At 45.5% G+C, this 22,009-nt stretch overlaps 1 protein-coding gene across 1 annotated transcript in view; it reads left to right on the forward strand.

Annotated features, from left to right (window-relative positions):
- Positions 1-2,529: 2,529 nt before the first annotated feature.
- Positions 2,530-22,009, forward strand: part of LOC306928810 (TRPM8 channel-associated factor homolog) — a gene marked incomplete at both ends in the record, with an annotated part of 55,763 nt that continues 36,283 nt past the window's right edge. Inside the window, 7 exons of the mRNA XM_079509081.1 lie at positions 2,530-2,630; positions 6,185-6,427; positions 7,543-7,762; positions 8,067-8,164; positions 8,582-8,798; positions 9,202-9,377; positions 9,676-9,794. Of these exons, the coding sequence (XP_079365207.1) occupies positions 2,530-2,630; positions 6,185-6,427; positions 7,543-7,762; positions 8,067-8,164; positions 8,582-8,798; positions 9,202-9,377; positions 9,676-9,794 (1,174 nt within the window). The remainder of the gene's footprint in view (positions 2,631-6,184; positions 6,428-7,542; positions 7,763-8,066; positions 8,165-8,581; positions 8,799-9,201; positions 9,378-9,675; positions 9,795-22,009) is intronic.

The following is a 22,009-nucleotide window of genomic DNA, read 5'->3' on the forward strand; positions in this document are numbered from 1 at the left end:
CTGATCCAAAATGCCGCAGCTCGCTTGGTCTTCAACCAGCCAAAATTCTCACATGTCTCCCCCCTGCTCCGCTCCCTGCACTGGCTCCCGGTCGCTGCCCGCACAGAATACAAAACTCTGATGCTGGCATTTAAAGCAACCAAAGGTATGGCTCCCCCATATCTTGCAAGCATGATTGAACCCTACAGGGAAGGGAAGCTGGAAGTACCCTCACTAAAAACGCCGGGACAACGCTCCACACGTCCCAAACTCTTCTCCCTTCTGGCCCCTAAACTGTGGAACGCACTTCCCGTTGCAATCAGAACTGCAGCATCACTCCCGATCTTCCGCCGTAGTTTGAAAACCCACCTTTTCAGACTCCACCATGGCCCATAGCACTTACCCTACCCCCTTAAACAGCACTTGTTTAGACTTAGATAGCATTTGAAACAGACTTATAGCATGTCATGTAGACAGCACAATAACAGTACAGCATAGTATAATATATATGTATAGCTTATATGTATAGTGTCATTATATATATATATGTTCTAGTTACGTTCTTAGCTTACGCATGTTACTTGATAAATGCTGTTTATATATGTGATGTATTCCCATGCTTTTTGTTCTTGCTTAATGTAAGTCGCTCTGGATTAAGAGCGTCTGCTAAATGCCTAAATTGTAAATTGTAATTGTAAATTGTACTGTAGTTACCCTGTGCTGAACTACATTTTTTAGAGAAATAGCACACAGGATGGTCTATCCCTTCGTCGTCTTCTTGCAGGAGGGCAGCTCCGGCACCACACGCACTGGCATCGACCTCCAGCTTGAAGGGCCTGGCGAAGTTTGGAGCAGCCAGCACCGGTGTACTGCAAAGCAAAGCTTTACATGACAGAAAAGCTTGTTGACATGCAGGCGACCAGCCATACACCCTCTTCACACTAGTCAACGTAGTCAGTGGTGCGGCCACGGCAGCAAAGTTCTTACAGAACCCCCTATAGTAACCTGCCATGCCTAGAAAACGGCGGAGCTCACGCCTAGTTCTATAGGTGCAGGATAATCAAGAATGGCTTCAATCTTTGCATTCAGGGCACGCACTTGCCCTTGCCCAACCTGTTTACCGAGGTAGGTGACAGTCGCGCACCCAAATCATAACACACACGTGACCGCAGTCCACGTGACAACTATTATAGCACAAGAGAGAGAGAGAGGCGATCCGAGCACTCAAAAACGTTTAAAATAGAGGAGAGGCCGGATGTAAAATACAGGGAACTTTATTAAAGTTAAAACGCCTGATGAAGACTCGCTGAAATATAAGGAATAATATGGGGTAGTGGGTTATATGAGTTTTATACTTCTTCCGACTCCGTTTCGAAGATCTTTGACATTGTTGTCTGATTTTTTTTTCTCACTCACTCACTCACTCACTCACTCACTCACTCATAAACAGCAAGAAGCATTCACAATGAACAGAAACAACACACATGAAACACACAAGAAAACAGCAGACACAGTTCACACCTGTGGAGTATAATACAATCTCGGGGACACATTCCCAACATGCCTGTGTTTTTAGGTGCTTCTTAAAAAGGGCATGACCAGACAGTATAGCGTCAAGAGGCGTCATGTGAACGCCTAAATTACATGGTAACCTATGACCTATGATTAGGGGTGGGTATCGTTAGGATTTGTGTGAGTCCGATACCGGTTCCGGTTCTGCTTATCGATTCCGGTTCCTAGCGGTTCCCCATTCCGGTTTCAAAATGGTATAAAATAGGTTAAATGTGTGTGTGTGCGTGTGCGTGTGCGTGCGTGCTTACAAAATTATCATTCAATGATTTTGTAACCCATTGTTTTACCCTGACTGTGCTTTTCTTCAGCTAGACAAGACGGAACAAGTCACAAACCGTGCTGTCATCATAATGTCACTCACACCTCCCACTCATCTGTTTACTGATCCTCTCAAATACCACGTCTCTGTTACGCTCCTCTCACTCTCCTCTCTCTCAAGTAAGAGTAGCCTCTCTCTCTCTCTCTCTCTCTCTCTCTTTCTTCGTTCAGCAGGACATAAACTTGGATCCCTGCAACTTCCATCGAGGTAAAAAAAAAAGAAGAAAATCATCAACTAAACAACATCGTTTTTTGCAGCTTGTGATTATAGATGTGATGTCAGCAGTGTCAGCGTGTTTGGATTTGTATAGTTAAGATTTATCTTCACTTTACCTTTCATCTTCTAGTGTGTGTGTGTGTGTGTTTATAGCCACTGTACAGTAGGCAGTGGACACTTTTATCATTCATTTGTTATCCATTTTTCTTAAAGGTTGATGTTATTTGATTAAAATAAGTGTTTAAAAGCTCTATATTCTTATAGTACATTCTATAGAGCAGGGTGCACGCACATGTTTGACTTGAGAGCTACTTTAAAAATGACCAGCTCAACCAGACACCAAAGAAAATATTGCTGAAAATAGTGTGACACATGCACGTGCAAAACGCTCCTGGCTACACCAGATCTATGGGCGTGCGCACATTTAGGCCCAATTTGTCTCTATGCGTCTCATGCGTCTCCGCGGCTCGCACTATCCCTGCGTCTACGTGTGCAATAAATTCCACGCACAGACGCGCACAAACGCGCTCCGTGTAGCTCGACCGTAAGACAAGCCCACTTGGAGTGGGAGATGGTGTGTGTGTGTGTGTGTGTGTGTGTGTGTGTGGGGGGGGGGGGGTCTGGGTGGAATGGAGGATACCATGCAAGGCACGAACCTGCACATCAGGAGCAATTAGGGGGTCAGTGTCTTGCTCAAGGACACTTCGACACTAACTCTGGGGGAGCCCGGGTTGGAGCTGGCAACCTTGCGGTTGCCCATCCAGCCACTCTACCCCTGAGCCACCGCCGTCCCCAGCTTCGGGTCACCTCTTAAGAATTCAAGAGGGTGCCCTTGGGCATTTTTGAGGGGCGTTAGCCCCACCTATACAGGTTTAATGTTTGTGTTTTGTTCAATATTTGTTTAAAAAATGCCATTGACAATGAAGAGATGTTTAATGTTTGTATTTAGTTCAATGTTTGTTCTGCCATTGACAATGAGGAGAAAATTTACGTCATCTTGTCCCTAACACAAACATTACATGCCATTAACAACTAGATAAAGTGCCCCTCGGGGCACAGGTCTCCACCAGGTCAGGTCAGGTTGTGGCCTCATGGTGGCGCTATAATAGGCCAATGTGAAAACCAATGTTAGCCAATTAGGATGGAGTATGAAATATCGGACAGATCCATCTTGAACACATGACTATAGAGATAGTGTGTAACAATTTGCGGGATTTTTGGACAGAATCTGGAGGAGTAATATAAAAAAATGTGCTTTACAAAAGTCGGCCTCCTGGTGGCGCTATAACAAGCCGTTCTAGACATTTTGGGGCAGAGGTTCATCTTTCGCATCCAGGGAGTGTGTGTGTGCGCAACATTTTGACCGGGTTAACAGTGCCAGAGATTAGCTGTACACAGACGTACGGACGGACACACACACGGACACACACACGGACGGAATGCAAAACGTACTCTCTCCCCATGCCTTTCGGCCTGGTGGAGACAATAAAGATAATTGAATAAGTTTGTTTTGACACTGTTTGTATTACATCATCATTACATCATGAGTTAGACTTTAATATATTAGAGTTAGATGAATAGAGGTTACACGTAAAACATACCTGTATGTATTAAGTTTGAGTCGTATTGTCAGGGAAGAAAATGACACCATAATGTGCCCTTATTGGCTATTGATGATATCTTGGGTGAGTAAAAAGTACTGTGATCGGTGCAATGCGATTGAGTCGGTTGGGTATGTATGTCAGGGTAAAAATAGTGGTCTCTTATTGGCTCCTCGATGTTGTAATATGATAAGAGCACCCCTCACTTCACACAAGTGTGATTTTTAGTTATTAACCCCTGCCTGAGACATTTTGTCAATAAATTATGGTATCTCTCTACTTCAGGATCATCTGACTGGACTATCCGAGCATGTCTTCTCATCAGGAACAGGCCTACATGTCCATCATGAGAGGCGTGAGGATTTTGGACCTCTGTGGAACCACTGTTCCAAGGTTAGTATCATCCATCCATCCATCCATCTTCAACCGCTTATCCGTATTCGGGTCGCGGGGGCAACAACTCCACCAGAGAGCTCCAGACTTCCCTCTCCAGAGCAACATTAGTAACTTCCTCCTGGGGGATCCCGAGACGTTCCAAGGCCAGTGATGTGTTTCCTCCAACTGCGCCTTGGTCTGCCCTGGGGTCTCCCCCCAGTGGGATGTACGTGCCTCGAGGATCTCCCTAGGGAGACACTAGATAGGTATCCTAACCAGATGCCCGAACCACCTAAGCTGGCTCCTTTCCAGGCGAAGAAGCAGCAACTCTACAGCGAGTCTCTCTCACGTGACTGAACTTCTCACTATCTCTAAGGGAGATGGCAGCCACCCGTCGAAGAAAAAACTCATTTTGGCCACTTGTATTCGCAACCTTATTCTTTGGGCCATGACTCACACTTCATGACCATAGGTCAGGGGTTCTCAACCCGTGGGTCGCGACCCCTCGGGGGGTCGCCAAATTATTTTAGGGGGTCCCCAAATTATTTTCAAAAAAATATATATATATATATATATTTTTTTTTATTTTTTTTTTAATTATAACAATGCTTAAAACACCAAAAGGGGTTCCCGCCCAAAATGGTTTAAGGTTATTGTAGCAGTCAATTTATATTGGGGGTCGGGAGGGGGCGGGGCGGGGGTCCCGAGACGTTGCCAAAGCATTTTCGGGGGTCCCCGGCCAAAAACGTTGAGAACCCCTGCCATAGGTGATAGTAGGAAGGAAGATTGCATGGTAGACAGAGAGCTTTGCCTTCTGGCTCAACTCTGTTTTCTCCACAACAGTGAGCTTTTGCAATACTGCCACCTGCTGCTCCGGTTAGTATCAGTGGTGGAAAAAGTACTCAAATGTTTTACCTAAGTAAAAGTATCAATACTGCAATGTTGAAATACTCTGTTACAAGTAGAAGTCTGGAATTCAACATTTACTTGAGTAAAAGTACAACGTTATTGGCATCAAAATGTACTTAAAGTAGCAAAAGTAAAAGTACTATACAGTAAGTACAATACACTCCAAGTTTTCAAATCTATAATAGCAGATCTACACACTCACAATGTGAGCTTTTTCACACGTGAACTTTTTTGTAAAGTGAAATATCCCTTTAACCCTTTGAGCACCACTGATATAGCATCATTTTACACAACACTTTTTAGGATTTATTTAGAAGACATGTGTTGTGTTGTCCCCCAGTGTTGGAATGTTACGAAGGTACTTAAAGTAATAGTATTACCTTTTTCCAGGAACTAGTGACACAACTAATAACTTTCACAATTTGGGTAATAATATAAATGATATATTACTGTTTTTGAGTAACTTTTCCAACACTGTTGTTCAAAAACTATAAGGAATCCACTTCCCATTGCAGTCAAAACTGCAGACTCAATCCCAATCTTCCGCCGCAGTCTGAAAACCCACCTCTTCAGACTCCATCTTAGCCCGTAGCACTTGCCCTAGCCTCGACGACCTTAGGCGTATGCAAAGGTGAACTTATGTAACTTCGATAGCATTTTATGTATACATATACTCTATAGTGTATCTCTGCTGTTGGGAGGAAACCACCTAACTCCAAAATGTTCATTTTTCAGGAAATTAAAAATATATATTTTTCAGGAAATTAAGAAAACCTTATATTTTGAAGCCAAAGCAATACTGCCTCATCAAAGTTGGTGTTGTGACTTTATAATGAGGTGGTGGAGTTTGTTGCTTTAGCAGACAGTTTGAGGGTCCAATGGAGTTAAGTGGTTTTGTCCAAAACACTTTTTACTACTTGGTTATTTCCGAAAGAACACACAAACATAAAGGGTGTTCAATAGCACTGATTTATGAAAAAAAATATCAAAAACCTCAAAAATGGATTTAGGAGGTTTCCTCCCGACAGCAATTGTACAGATATTCTACTGTTATATATTCTACTGTTAGGTTCACGATAGCTTGCTTCTGATCCTAGATGACTATTTCTATGTATTACCATGTGTTGTTCTTGCTTACTGTAAGTCACTCTGTATTAAGAGCGTCTGATAAATGCCTGCCTATAATTGTAAGTTAATGTTCCCGTGCATGCAGCAAGCTGGTGCTGACCGGGGACCAGGCGTTCCCTCTGGCCATGAACAGCGGGGGCGCCGCGCTCATGGCCGCCTCGGCGTACGGCCGCGGACGCGTCGTGGCGCTGGGCCACGAGAGCTACCTGGGAGCCCTACCCGACGTCCTGGTGCAGAACGCCCTGGGCTGGCTGCGGGGCGACGGAACCGACAGCCTGGCCGTGGGGGTCCACCGCACGGCCAAGGCTGTGGCCCACAACCTGAGCAGGTAGGCTATACTGTACCCATGGCAGAGGTGGAGTCAGTGTTGATTTGGACAGAACATTTAGATTTTAGTTTTAGTCACAGTTTTCATTTACAGTCACAGTTTATTAGTCACCTGGAATGTTTTAGTGTTAGTCTAGTTTTAGTCGACTAAATAGCATAAGGTGTTAGTAGACTAAATCTACAGTTGATTTAGTCGACTAAAATGTACTTCGGCGGGCCTTGATGCCGTCGTAATGGCTGATTTGACACTTGCTGAAAATAGCTGAAAATAGCAGATCTGAAAGCTCACAACGCGTCACAGTGCGACTACTGCTCCTGTGGTGTTCAGCACAAAACATCAATGCCTCCTCCATCGAAGAACAGATTCGTCCAAAGCAAACGTTATAGTCTTGCTAGCTGCAGTGCAGTAAATACGTTGTCTGATTATTTTAAGTTGTGTGTAAAACTTGCATACACTAAAAACGCAGCTGTTCTGCGTGCGTGCGCACACGTATGTGCGTGCGCACGCGTGTGCACGTGGCACGTGTGTGTGCGTGTGACGTCATTAAAAAAAATCACCATTACACCACTGGGTAGAATTAATGAAGTATATTCACATTATTGGATCTCTGAGACTTGGAAGAACACGACAGACTATGTCGTTGTACCCAAAGAGTTTAACCCATTAATTGGTGTTTTAAGCATTATTTTACACTTTAGCTATTGAAAAATGGCAGATCTACGAGCTTGTAGATCTGTCTGTGTCCCTGGAACAACATATTTTCAGATGGGGGTCGGCGGCCAAATACAAATACAATTTGTTTTACGGACCTTGACATGAAATTGTGTGAGCAACACTGACATAGAAACATGAGGGTTTTTCAGAAAACAGTCATGATTTAGAAGACATTTTGTAGAATCCCAGGTCTGGGCATGAACCCCTTTTGGTGTTTTACCCCCTCAGGCCGGGAACCCATTTTTGGGTCCTGTACAGTATGTACAGTCTTCAAAAAATGAAAAACGTTGATGCTGCTATATAAATATTTTAAGTTTTTCAGAAGGCTTTAGAAGTCGGCCTCAGGCCTAAATGGGTTAAAGTGGGTCTTAACAGGGCACACCGCCCTCTCCTCTGAGCAGCTCCAGCTTCCGGCCCAGCGTGGTGGAGCGTTTCGGCGAGGCTCTGGATGCGGGCGTGGCCGTGTACGTGACAGACGCGTACTGCGTGGGCCCGGAGGACGCCGGCGCTCTGGTGCAGTTCGTGAAGGCAGGAGGAGGGCTGCTGATCGCTGGCCAGGCGTGGAGCTGGAGACAACAGAACCCTGAGGACAACGTGCTGCTCACCTACCCAGGGAACCAGGTGAGCGGTGAAGTGGAGCCTCGCCGATGCCAGATAACAACTATTCCACAATCTCTATCGTTTGCTAAGACTATAAGACGCTCGTAGATATACAGTATAGGCTACAGCGCTTGGTTCTGTATGAACGGCAGCTCCAGGGTGACAATTTTCTGGAAATTAATTATTTTGGAAAATGTCAAAATGTCAATATAAAGCAATGCTTTGATATTAAAAAATGAAAATCAATGTAAGACTTAATTTGTTTTTAAGCACTTCACTTTGGAATATAAACAAAAAAAGCTTGTTTCCATTGTGGTCCATCCAGGTGACCGGTGTAGCGGGTATCTACTTCTCTGAGCATCATGCCAAGGCCGAGTGTCTGCCAGTCTACCCACATATACCCTCCTCCTGGAAGGATGTAGCGTGAGTATTTATTACAGTATGAGTACTTACACAGATACCCTCCTCCTGGAAGGATGTAGCGTGAGTATTTAGTCAAGTACTTTTAGTCAGTGGTGGGGAAAAAAATAAGTACTCAAATGTTTTTATTTAAGTTAAAGTATCAATACTGCAATTTGAAAATACTGTGTTACAAGTAAAAGTCTGATATTCGAAATGTACTTGAGTAAAAGTACAGGTTACAAGTATATACTCATTGTGCAGAAATGTCCTGTTTCAAGTTATCAAATTATTAAAAATAATTTGAAAATAGCCGATCTACAAGCTCACAATGTGTTGCGATGCGACCCATCACGACTTGGCTTGGCTGCCTCATGACTTAATTTGGGAAATCAATTAAATGTATTGGAGGTGCCTCAATGTTCCCACCATGCACTGCAGGGTGGATAAGGACTTTGAGGAGGACCTGGGGGTCCTCATGCGAGGCGTAGAGGACTTTGACCTCCGGGGGGAGAGCGTCCCATGCGAGGCGCTGGTCCACGGACCCCTGGCCTTCCCCATCGGAACCACCCCGGACGGACGGGCCTTCCTGGCTGCCGGCTACCACGGGCGGGGCAGGCTCGTCGTGGTCACGCACGAGAACTACCTGGGACGACAGGTGAGGTGGTGTGGGTTTTAACGAGCTACCTGGGAGGACAGGTGAGATGGTGTGGGTTTTAACAAGCTACCTGGGACGACAGGTGAGATGATGTGGGTTTTAACGAGCTACCTGGGACGACAGGTGAGGTGGTGTGGGTTTAACGAGCTACCTGGCCTGTTATCTCTCCTAATGGTACCAACATCAATACAGCATGGAATTGTGGACTGAGGTCTGGTCTGAGAGGATAAAATAATGTCATCAAAATTGGTCCGTGGCTCAAATGCCGAATAAATAATGGAACTTGATATGAATGTACTGTGTGTTTGTGTGTGTGTGTGTGTGTGTGTGTGTGTGTGTGTGTGTGTGTGTGTGTGTGTGCGTGCGTGCGTGCGTGCGTGCATGTGTGTGCATTACTGGACAGGAGCTGGCTCCATTCCTTCACAACGCCCTCCACTGGTTGGACAGGGGGCGGCGGGGGGCGGTCGGTGTCCTCCCGGGCGTGGACTTTGCCCGTCCTCTGCTCAGCCAATCAGGACTGCCGTGTGAGAAGACGGGCTTCCGGAAGGACCTGAGCGTGTTCGTGTGCAACACGTGGAGGTGCGTGTCCCAAAAACGTTTTTTATATATTGTGGCCGTGGCCGTTTCAGGGTCAGTTTGGAGATATACGTATTGGAACGCATTGTGAGTTTATAGATCTGCTATTTTCTAAATATTTGTATACACTTGAAAACTTGAAATGGCACATTCTGTACTTTAAGTACATTTTGATACCAATACTTTTTAATAGTACTTTTACTCAAGTACATTTCAAATTCAGAATGTTTACTTCTGCATTGCGGTATTGATACTTTTAGTTAAGTAAAACATTTGAGTACTTTTTTCACCGTACTGCCAGTGACGAGCATAAAGAAGAGATCCAGAACTTTGTGGCAGAAGGAGGAGGTTTGTTGATCGGAGGACAGGCCTGGCACTGGGCCAACAGCCACCCTGAGGAGAACCTGACCCAGTACCCAGGTACCCTAATACACCCATCCTGAGGAGAACCTGACCCTGTACCCAGGTACCCTAATACACCCAGTACCCAGGTACCCTAATACACCCAGTACCCAGGTACCCTAATACACCCAGTACCCAGGTACCCTCATACACCCAGTACCCAGGTACCCTAATACACCCTGTACCCAGGTACCCTAATACACCGAGTACCCAGGTACCCTAATACACCCAGTACCCATGTACCCTAATACACCAAGTACCCAGGTACCCTAATACACCCAGTACCCAGGTACCCTCATACACCCAGTACCCAGGTACCCTAATACACCCTGTGCCCAGGTACCCTAATACACCCAGTACCCAGGTAACCTCATACACCCAGTACCCAGGTACCCTAATACACCCTGTACCCAGGTACCCTAATACACCCAGTACCCAGGTACCCTCATACACCCAGTACCCAGGTACCCTAATACACCCTGTGCCCAGGTACCCTAATACACCCAGTACCCAGGTAACCTCATACACCCAGTACCCAGGTACCCTAATACACCCTGTACCCAGGTACCCTAATACACCCAGTACCCAGGTACCCTCATACACCCAGTACCCAGGTACCCTAATACACCCACCCTGAGGAGAACCTGACCCAGTACCCAGGTAATACCCACTGACAGGCCTGGCACTGGGCCAACAGCCACCCTGAGGAGAACCTAACCCAGTACCCTGGTACCCTAATAAACCCACCCTGAGGAGAACCTGACCCAGTACCCAGGTACAGAACCCACTGACCCACCAGAACCTCTAAGCCAATGGGAGACTAGCCCTATACGGCGAATGGGACCCTAAGCCTGCTCTCCTCTCCCCCACTGCACCGTGACTAGACCGCAAACGCCACTACAGAAAGCCGCACAAAGTTACAACAATATGCAAGAGAATAGAATGCAAGCTGATACATAATGACTTGAGTCATTTCTTGTTTTTCAATGGCGCTTGGCACCAAGAGCGTCTTTCGTCGTCTTTTTGTTTTTGATTAGATTTTATCACACTCTTCACCACCCGTCTGAATCGCCCCGGTTGCCGTGCAACAGAAGTAAACAGATTTTATTTTTGATACATTTATCTCGGATTCTTTTCCCAGATTCAATTGTTGGTCAAAACAAGCTGATACAACTGATTTTCACTTCCGGTCTCCCGGTGTCACGTTTTGCAGAATGCAGAGCCAACAGAAAATAAGTTCAAATTAACTGATTTATTGAACCAAACAAGGTCAAGCATACAACAAAATGTTAGCAGTAGCTGCATGCACAACATTTTCATGTGAGGCTCTCTTAAGGCACTGTATGTACGTATGGATTCATGTCTCGTCTGGACGAGTCCCGGCCCGGAACAGCTTTCTCCGCAACTCGTCCAGGCTGTGTGAACACTCAATTCAATTCAATTCAATTCAATTCAATTCAATTCAATTTTATTAAAGTGTCAAATCACAACAAGTTGTCTCAAGACACTTTACAACCAACAAAGATCCACCCAGAGCAAGCAATATTGCGACAATGGTAACGAAAAACTCCCCTTTAGGAAGAAACGTCAGGCAGAACCCGACTCTAGGGTGGGCGGCCATCTGCCTCGACCGTGTCGGGGGAGAGGGGGGGGGGGGGGGGGTGAGTAGAGGGGGAATAGGAAGAAAGAATAGAAGAGAGATAGACAGGGTGGGCTCCATGGAGGGGCCTGGTCCACATCTGGTCCAGGTCGTGCACTGTGAGGCCGGGTCCACGTTCACACTTCTGGTGGGCTCCATGAAGTGGCCTGGTCCACGGTCACACTCGGCAGTCAGTTGGGGGTTAATATTAGAGGTCCACGGAACTGCGAAGTGGAGGACGAAAAGAGACTCCGGGGTGAGATTCCCCGGATGTTGGGTTAGTGGCAGGCCTTACTGGAGCCTATACAGTATATATTACAAGCACTGCTGGGAGACAAACCCACACAAACAATGTACAATTATGGTATTTAGCAGACACACAACACAGGTGCGGGGTTTGGCGGGAGGTTCCCCTTACTCGGTTCTCACCCTTATGACTTTATCGGGTGAGCGAGTACTGGAGACAAGTATAGCTATAGGCTTTGTCGTAGAGAAAGGTTTTTAACCTAGTCTTGAATGTGCAGAGCGTGTCAGCCCCACGGACCGAAGCCGGGAGAAGCTTCCACAGCTGAGGTGCCTGGGACCTAAATGCCCTGCCTCCTATTGTAACTTTTGATATTTTTGGGACAGTAAGCATTTTTGCATACTGTAAACGCACTGGTGTTCTATTTGGTTTGTAGGGATCGATGAGTTCTTTGAGATATTGTGGTGCCTGACCATTGAGAGCTTTGTAGGTGAGGAGAAGAATTTTTAACTCTATTCTGTATTTAACCGGGAGCCAGTGTAGAGAGGCCAGTGAAGGAGTGATATGGTCTCTTCTTCTGGTACCTGTCAGCACACGCGCCGCAGCATTTTGAACTAGCTGTAGGCTTTTCAGAGACTTAAGGTCATTACACACTGGCGAATTAGCGACGCGAATTATTCGTGCGAATAATTCGCCTTTTTTTTAAAACCAATTGAAGTCAATGCAAGCTTCCACATCAGTGGCGAATGTGCGAATGTGCGAAAATGCGACCGTTTTCGCTCTTTATTTGTTCGCTCCGGTGTCGAATTTTGCAGACATTCGCAGGCGAACTGCAACACCTCTGACCAATCAGAATGCAGCCCAAACTGCGTTGCTGTGTATAAACAGCGGCGTACCGTACAATAGCTGTCAACAGAGCAGCAGCCGGTCCGGCTACGCAGGTCGGGATAGCACAGCAGCACACACTGTGTACCCCTCCTAGGCTCCTACAACTCTGTTGGGTGTGTGTGTGCGTGCGTGCGTGCGTGCGTGTGTGTGTGTGTGTGTGTGTGTGTGTGTGTGTGGACATGGCACATGGGTGTGCTAACAGCAGCGAGCAACGGGCTCCGCCAAACTTTGGTCTGTATGTAGGGTGGTCTCAGGTAAAGTGGGCCATCAGGTAAAATGAGCCAGCTATAAGGTTTCTGCCTCCTAGACCTTTGAGTTTAACAGCCAATGCTGCACATGTGTCTTGACACAGCTGTACTTGACAAAACAATTGATTTGATTGGTCTATTTTTTATGGTGGGACCATGGCAACCATTTTCCAAAATGGCCTCCACCTGCTGTTATTTTACAAATTCAGGTTCTAGACCACCTAGGCTCTTCATTCTGGTACAGTGCAGCAGATAACCAAAACAATCGTTCAGTTTGTGATAAAAGCATGACATTTGGTACACATATAGCCAAAGGCATCCCAAAAATAATTGGATGTGGAGGCATCATGGATTTTCAACATGGCACCCATGGCAGCCATTTTTCTTATGAATGATGGATATAATATGATATTTCAGACTCATTTACCATATAGTATTTGGTAAGTGTCTTTTGCACAATTGAAAATTGTCATTGAATATTCAAGATGGCTGCCATTTTTCAAGATGGCAGCCATCACTTGTATGATTGTCTGATATGGGTGATCTCGGTGTCAAATCAGTAATTTTTGAACTTTGGAATTGGCCAGAAGCTTCCTTCTACCTCACAACTGAATATCAACAGGGCATGTGTATAAGCTCAGAAGCCCATACAGCCCACGCAGTCTTTTTCCCGTGGCCAACATGCTTGACACAGTGTCACAACCCGTCAATGCATGGAACACTGGTAGTTTGTGTGCTTTCTCCTGCCATAGCCCTGCTGCAATTTAATGGGCTGCTAAGTATCGGAAATTGCTTATGGTGCTGACTATATGTTCATGACTATGGCGCTATCTCTACGGTAATGACTATGTTGCTGACTCTATGGTATACTGACTATGGTGCTGACTCTGGTGACTCTATGGTATACTGACTATGGTGCTGACTCTGGTGACTCTATGGTATACTGACTATGGTGCTGACTCATATGGTACTGACTCTGGTGCTGATGTGGTACTGACTCTATGGTAAGGAGTCAAGGACTATAGTGCTGACTCTATGGTACGGACTATGGTGCCGACTATGGTACTGACTCTATGGTATAAGTGGTGCATGTATATTGCGCCTTTATCCAAGACGTTTTACAGAGATTGTGCTACATTCACCTATTCACACACACATTCATACACCAATGCCGGAGGAATCCATGCAAGAACCTGCTCACCGGGAGCAATTTGCGGTTCGGTGTCTTGCTCAAGGACACTTCGACATTGACTTTTGGGGGAGCCGGTGATCGAACTCGGGACCTTCCACTTTCCAAATGGACACTCTACCTCCTGAGCCATCTGCTGCCCCTATGGTGCTGATATATGGGTCGTCACACTGTATCAAGCTTTGATGGCCATGTGGGAAAAAGACTGGGCTGTATGGGCTGTGTTTCCTGAGATTATACATGTCCTGTTGGAACTGTCGTCAGGCTCAAATGACATAGCACATAATGGCTGTTCACTGCTCCTAGTTGTTATGTAGAGGACGAATCTCACCTATGTGTAGGGCTGCACGATTTTTTTCTCTAAAACCTCGATTTCGGTTTCGATTTCGATTTTTTTTCAGTAAAAGAAATCCATTGTCTCAAAATATGTTTTTATTTTTTTTTAAATGCAAACAAATGTGAATTTTCCTATTGGAATAAAGTCCAAACCTTAAAATGATCCCTGGCTATAAGACAAATATGCCTTAAAACATTACACTTGCCCTCTATGAATACAAATAAATAAAAACATAAATATTTTATTTCTTTCATAAATAGAGAATCTTTCAATCAATAGGGACTGCTCCTGTCGCAAGTTGATATATGTCCATGTGTGGTCCAGCACTATGGAATGCATATGCTAATAAAAACAACTTAATACTTCCTAAGAATAATATGAGCATCAAAGCAATATTTAAATACTTTTTATTAGCATGTGCATTCCATACATTCCCTGGGGCTGGACCACACATGGACTGGACATTATGTCATATGACATCCTCAACTTGCGACAGGAGCAGTTCCTATTGAGTTAAAGATAAACAGTGTACACTACCTAACTTTATTTTATTAAAGAAATACAAATATTTAAGTTGTTTTAGTTATAGAGGGCAAGTATAGTGTTTTAAGGCATATTTGTCTGGCCAGGGATCCCTTTAAACAAAGAAAGATAAATCCCCTTTAGGATTAAACAAGTGAAAACGTTTACAATATGTCCAAATTCATTCTTAAAAAATAGCCAATTTAATGTTTAGGTGCCCACTCTTCCTGCACCCTTTTGCAATGTGAAATGCCACTGAATCTGTACAGGCCTAATCCTTTTCCATTTTGATTCTGTCTCGTCATGGGCCATGTGAAAAATAATGATGCCACATCTCTTTTCAACTTGTGACAGCTGATGCTTGTACTGTGAAGGCAAAAGTTTCTGAACGTCTCATCCTCCATTTTTACGCGTGCTGAAAATAGCCGATCTACTAGCTCACAGCGTGTTGCGGAGGCGACACACAAGGGGCCAGTGAGGCTATTCAACGTTGAGGCGCTCGGCCCTAGTGGTAGGAGGAGGGACTACAGGCGGACCCGTGGATTCATGACCGGGAAACCCCGTGCAGCTGGGCTTTAACATTGAGCGCTCGGTTGCACTTCCGCATTTGACCACCAAAATGTGGTGGTCAAATGCGGAAGTAGACGTTCTGAGACGGTACTTCCGGCAGTCTTCCGGGTGCTTCAAAACGCCACTGAGCAACTTCCACTGACATGAATAGCTGGGGGGGCGGAGCTTCGCGCCAGTTCAGTCTCTATCCTTTTATATACTCTATGGCGACACATCGTGAGCTTGCAGATCAGCTATGTTTTAGCACGCTGATGCAACAGGTCGTACGGCGAAACATAAGATGGCTTCCCCTTTGTTTTTAGCCGAGGCGACGTACACAGTCAACAGTCAGACACACATGGCTATTGGCTCCTCGATGCGATACGATAATAAGGGAAGGGACAGTAGGTCGGGACACGGTATTGATATTAAAGCTTCATGTTCTGCAGCAGCACCCACTCGCCGCTTAGCTCTGGTCCATAGCCCTAATGCTAGGGTAGAATTAGCATTAGGGCTATGGCTCAGAGCTACTCTCGCCGCTATGCCTGTCCATTCTCCAGGCACTGGAACAAGCCACTCGTGCTGCCGTCTCCCACAGGGACCGACCCTCCACTATGTCGGAACTAAAACCTGTCCCCGTAAAAAGTCTGTGCATGTGAGAGACTGCAACACGAGCGTCCCAACTCCCAAGTTCCCAATCTGCTCCAGCACCTGGAAAACAAACATGCACAGCGGCGTGTGCAAAGCGCGTGTGCATCCCCTTTTTACAACTTTTACAACGCTGAGTAGTTTACTCCACATCTGAAACGGAGAAGCTGAACCATTTCCAGACGAAATGCCTATTTTAGCAACTAAATCCTTGTTCCTAATCGCTCCCCGTGGCAGACATGCTAAGGCTGCTTTCAGGTTTTCTCTCTGCGCGGCAGTGGGAGGAGGAAGTAACTACAGTAGCCCGGCAGCCTGCAGGCGAGTGCAAGAGAGATTTACCGTAAATGCCCTAATTAAAGGGAAAAACGATTTCCGATTTTCTTTTTTTGACATCGTCCAAATCCAAAAATCGCGATTTCGATTAAAATTCGATTAATCGTGCAGCCCTACCTATGTGCATACTATATATCACAGCACGTTATCTTTAATGAGTCTTATGAGATAGAAGGAAGCTTCTTAGAAATTCTAAAGTTCCTAATTAAAATTTTGCATCAACAAAAATGTATAATTCGACACAGAGATCATCCATAACTAACCAGTCAGAAAAGATGGTGGCCATTTTGAATTTTCAATGAGAATGTTCAATTATCCCAAAAACACATTACCAAGTACGTATGGTAAATAAATTAAACAAATTGTGTCTGCAATATCATATTACATCCATAACTCATTCAAAAACGGTTATTGCTGGTTGCCATGGGTGCCATGTTGAAAATTCATGATGCCTCCACATCCAAATCTTTTGGGAATGCCTTTGGCTACAAGTGTACCAAATGTCATGCTTTTATCACAAACTGAACAATTCCTTTATATATATTGGAGCTAAGCAGCTGGACTGGTACTATTTAGATTTGTCCTGTGACCATTGGAGCCATTTTTCAAAATGGCCGCCACCTGTTATTTTACAATAACTCAAGTTGTAGACCAACTAGGATCTTGATTCTGGTGACTAATCATACATTTTCAATGATGAGGAATTCAGTGGTATTATTTAGATTTGTCCTGTGACCATGGCAGCCATTTTTCAAAATGGCCGCCATCTGCTGTTATTTCACCAATAACTCAAGTTTTAGACCAACTAGGATCTTGATTCTGGTGACTAATCCTACATTTCTGAATACAGTGGTACTATTTAGATTTGTACTGTGAAGATGGCAGCCATTTTTCAAAATGGCCGCAGGACATTTCAGGAGGTGGGCTTTTTTTTAATGTTTTATCCCACCATTTTGTAACCCATTTTTTCACCCAGTGTCAATTATCTAATGTAATCCTGGGCGCTACACTTCGTCTGCCAACCTGTGGGGCAGCGGACTGACCTCATGCTTCCTTCTATGCATGAGGAGTCCAAGCTGCTTCTTTTCACCTGACAGGGGAGAGTTTCCCCGGCCGGACGTAGCGCGTGGAAGGAACACGTTATTCCGACCAGTTCCTTTCCCCTCCATCAGGCGCTCTGGCTAGCCATGGGGAGGTACAGTAGTTTAGAGACCAGGATTACGGCATGTTTTTGTGAGGGTACCTACCCTAGGCCTACGGGGAGAACATGTGAGGGTACCTACCCTAGGGGACACGGGGAGAGCATATGAGGGTACCTACCCTAGGGGACACGGGGAGAACATGTGAGGGTACCTATCCTAGGGGACACGGGGAGAACATGTGAGGGTACCTACCCTAGGGGACACGGGGAGAGCATATGAGGGTACCTACCCTAGGGGACACGGGGAGAACATGTGAGGGTACCTACCCTAGGGGACACGGGGAGAACATGTGAGGGTACCTACCCTAGGGGACACGGGGAGAGCATATGAGGGTACCTACCCTAGGGGACACGGGGAGAACATGTGAGGGTACCTACCCTAGGGGACACGGGGAGAACATGTGAGGGTACCTACCCTAGGGGACACGGGGAGAGCATATGAGGGTACCTACCCTAGGGGACACGGGGAGAACATGTGAGGGTACCTACCCTAGGGGACACGGGGAGAACATGTGAGGGTACCTACCCTAGGGGACACGGGGAGAACATGTGAGGGTACCTACCCTAGGGGACACGGGGAGTACATGTGAGGGTACCTACCCTATGGGACACGGGGAGAACATGTGAGGGTATCTACCATAGGGGACACGGGGAGAACATGTTAGGGTACCTACCCTAGGGGACACGGGGAGAACATGTGAGGGTACCTACCCTAGGGGACACGGGGAGAACATGTGAGGGTACCTACCCTAGGGGACACGGGGAGAACATGTGAGGGTACCTACCCTAGGGGACACGGGGAGAACATGTGAGGGTACCTACCCTAGGGGACACGGGGAGAACATGCAAACTCCACACAGAAAGGCCCTTTCGCCAACCCCGCCACAGGTATGGGCACTGATGACGGGTGCATACTTAGTTTAGACAGTTTTTGGTTTAGACTAGTCATTGGTTAGACCAGTCATTAGTCCTACAACTACAACCTATCTCAAACCCTCACCCTAAACCTAACCTCCCACGGGGCAGCACACCTAAACCTAACCTTAACCCATGTCTAACCAATGACTAGTCTAAACTAAGTATGCACCCCATGATGACGCGGAGGAGGGAACACACCCACAGTGCCCACAGCGTCCCCAGCGGGAATTGAACCCAGGACCTTCTAGCTGTGAGGCGACAGCACTACCGACTGTGCCACCGTGACCCCAGGAGGTGGGCTTTCTGACCTTTGACTCATCCCTTTAGGCACAGTGTTTGACTTCACTGGCATAAGTGTCGAGGGAACGGTCACCGCAGCGTAATATAACTCTACCTACTTTGAGTAGGACTCTTTTCCGGTCAACTGGCTTGTCAAGGTAGAGCACCTCAGCAGTGGTGTTCACCTCATACATTTTACCTACTCACCAATACAAAGGCGGCTTGTGTTATTAGAAAGCCTACTTTCCTTATAGTGGATGCACTCTGAGCCCCCCACCACACACGTATAAAATGCACTTTTTTCAATATCGGTGGAGGGCACAGTGGCCTTTCTGTCCAAAAAGTGCAATTCATACTTGTGGTGGGGGGCTCAGAGTGTATCTGCCTTTGCATTGGTGAGTTGGTCAAACTTTCTTTATATTTCTGCAACAGAGGAGAGGCTGGTCTGCATTTCATGTGAGGGCAGGAAGACAACAGTCCCATAGCCTTAATGCAACGGCTTCAAAGGACATTAGGGCTATGGACCTGAGTTAAGTATATTAGATACATACTAGGTATTGGCCTGTTACGGGTCTCAGGGCTGCTGAGTACCTCATTAACAAAACTGAACCTGAATAAACAGCGTAAATGGAGCCCTTAACAGCGTTAAGGGTTGGGAGAGGGTTGCGGTTAGGTTTAGGTGTGCTGTCCCGTGGGAGGTTAGGTTAGGGTGAGGGTTTGAGATAATTAACATCGGTAGACAACTTGACTGCGTGTGCGTGCGTTTGTTTGTTTTGATTTGTGAGTTCTCTTGGCACAGTACCATGGGTGTGTACGCATAACAAAACCATGATGCTTCTATGCAACGATTGGTATGAAAAACATCATTGAAGCTGAGAAGGGCCATGCCAGTGTCGGCTATGGGGATTAATGTGGTTGACACGCACTGTAGGAGGAGAAGATGAGTTCAGATATGTACCAGTGCCACTGTCTGCTATTTCGTTTAAAGCTGCATTACACCTCAAGCAGACTGTAATTATGAAACCTTTTAATTAATTGTCTGGTTTGGGTGTTATTTTGTTCATAAAGTGCATGCTATTCTTGTGTGATCCTCAACACAGGATTTGATATATCCAGACTAACATTATTAGTATTGCCGCCACCACCAATAACCATGATAGTACAGCAGCTATCTGCACCCGGGGGCATCACTATGCCAGCTTGTGAATGTGATCGACATTTGCATTAATGTTTTATTTTTGCCACGGACATGCAAAACAAGTGATCAATGATATTACCAGAACACAAATGTATAGCCTACAGTACTAATAGACTCTTGACGTGTCATATATTGTCTACTCCACTGCGCTACACATTTTAAAATAAGTCACTTATCAAAACTTACTTTTGGGGAAAATACGATCTACAAGCTCACAACACATTACGGCATGTTGTGACCTTGTAGATCAGCAATATTGTCCTTTCTTATCCACTGTATACTGGCAGGTGGCCATCCTGAGACAGGCATTATATGTGGCATAATGCATGGTCCAAGTATATTCCATGTTTGGGATTTCAATAAAATGGTCTTATACAGTAAGTACAGTTGCAGTCCGAGAAAGGGACACTTAGCTGCAAAGGTGAATGGGTGTGCAGTATACTTCATATTAGGTTATTGCAGATGGCCTTTCAGAGGACAGTGTTACTTGGGGACATGAGGAGACAGGAAGTTGTACAAGCTAAACTAGTTTTGTGTTTGTCAACGTAGCTTAAATAGTTGGTGTCAGTCCATTAAGGTGTGGTACTGTACTCTATGTTGAAGAGAAAACAATGCAATAGAAACGTACCTGAGATTCAAAACAGATAATTAAGTACATGATGAGTGATTCATGAAGGCCATGTCAGGATTTAAAGGAATGCAGTGTCACAATAGTAGTTTGATTAGGGTGCCCAACCTTGATCAGAGCTGAGGAGGAGGTCTGTGGATCAGGGAGAAAAACCGTGTCATAGAACTTAAATTAATTGAAAAGTTATGTTCATTTGAAGAGTCAGAACTGTATTTGGTAGTCAAAGTTAAATCCAACATTGACCACTTTATTTTTGTCTCCACCAGGCCGAAGGCATGGGGAGAGAGTATGTTTTGCACTCCGTCCGTGTGTGTGTGTGTGTGTGTGTGTCCGTCCGTCCGTCCGTCCGTCCGTCCATCCGTCCGTCCTTCCGTCCGTCCGTCCGTCCGTTATCAGCTAATCTCCGGCACCGTTGGCCCGATTTATGCCAAATTGTGCACACAAACTCCCTGGATGCCAACGACGAACCTCTGCCCCAAATATTCCTCAACGGCCTGTTATAGCGCCACCATGAGGCCGATTTAGGCAAAACACATTTCTGTAGATAACTCGTACACATTTTATCCATACATCACACAATTCGGTATACACTATCTCCATAGTCATGTGATCAACACAGATCTGCACAATTTCCCATCTTCCATCCTGATTGGCTAAGATTGGCTTCCAAAGCTCACATGATTGGTCCGTTTCGAACAAAATGCCACAAATCACAAACACAGTGTCCAATTTCCATCAAATTATACACGCACATTTCCACTAGGCCGAGGACGACATGCCACTATTTCTTTCCCAAATCAGCCTCAGGGTGGCGCTATAACAGGCCAATTCCTGTTTTTACCTATAACTGCATCGACAACTTATGTATACGCACTCCCTAGAGGCCATGGAAAAACATTTTCCCTGCATCCCTCTACATCTGCCGGTTAAAGCGCCACCATGAGGCCGATTTCTGCAAAACACATTGTTTATGTTAGTCGCACAGATTTCATCTAAATCTCACGCAAATCGGTACACATGATCTCTGTAGTCATGTGATCAAGACGAGCCTGTTGGATTTCTCAGATTCTACACTGATTAGCTAAGATTGCCTTCCAAAGTTTTCAGGAGTAGCCCGTTTTGTACAAAATGCTCATCCAGAATTCTATCCTCAGAGATGCTATGAGTGATCTGGCTCTGCATTTCCTCAACAAAATGAAGAAAATTGTTGCAAGAAACAAAAAAACATGTTTATATTACTCCTAAACATTTTTTTTATTGCTGGTTTTGTGTTGGGCCTAGTATGTGCAAGAGAATGTTCAGTGCAAGTGCCGAATGTTCCTTATCCCAGTTCAGTTTTCTCTTCTTTGACCAACAGCAATGATGCTCAGGTGCGGTGGGTCTAAATTACTCAAAAAATTCTGCTCAGCCAA

The sequence above is a fragment of the Electrona antarctica genome, assembly GCF_951216825.1.
Source record: "Electrona antarctica genome assembly, chromosome: 8".
NCBI classification, from domain to species: Eukaryota; Metazoa; Chordata; class Actinopteri; order Myctophiformes; family Myctophidae; genus Electrona; species Electrona antarctica.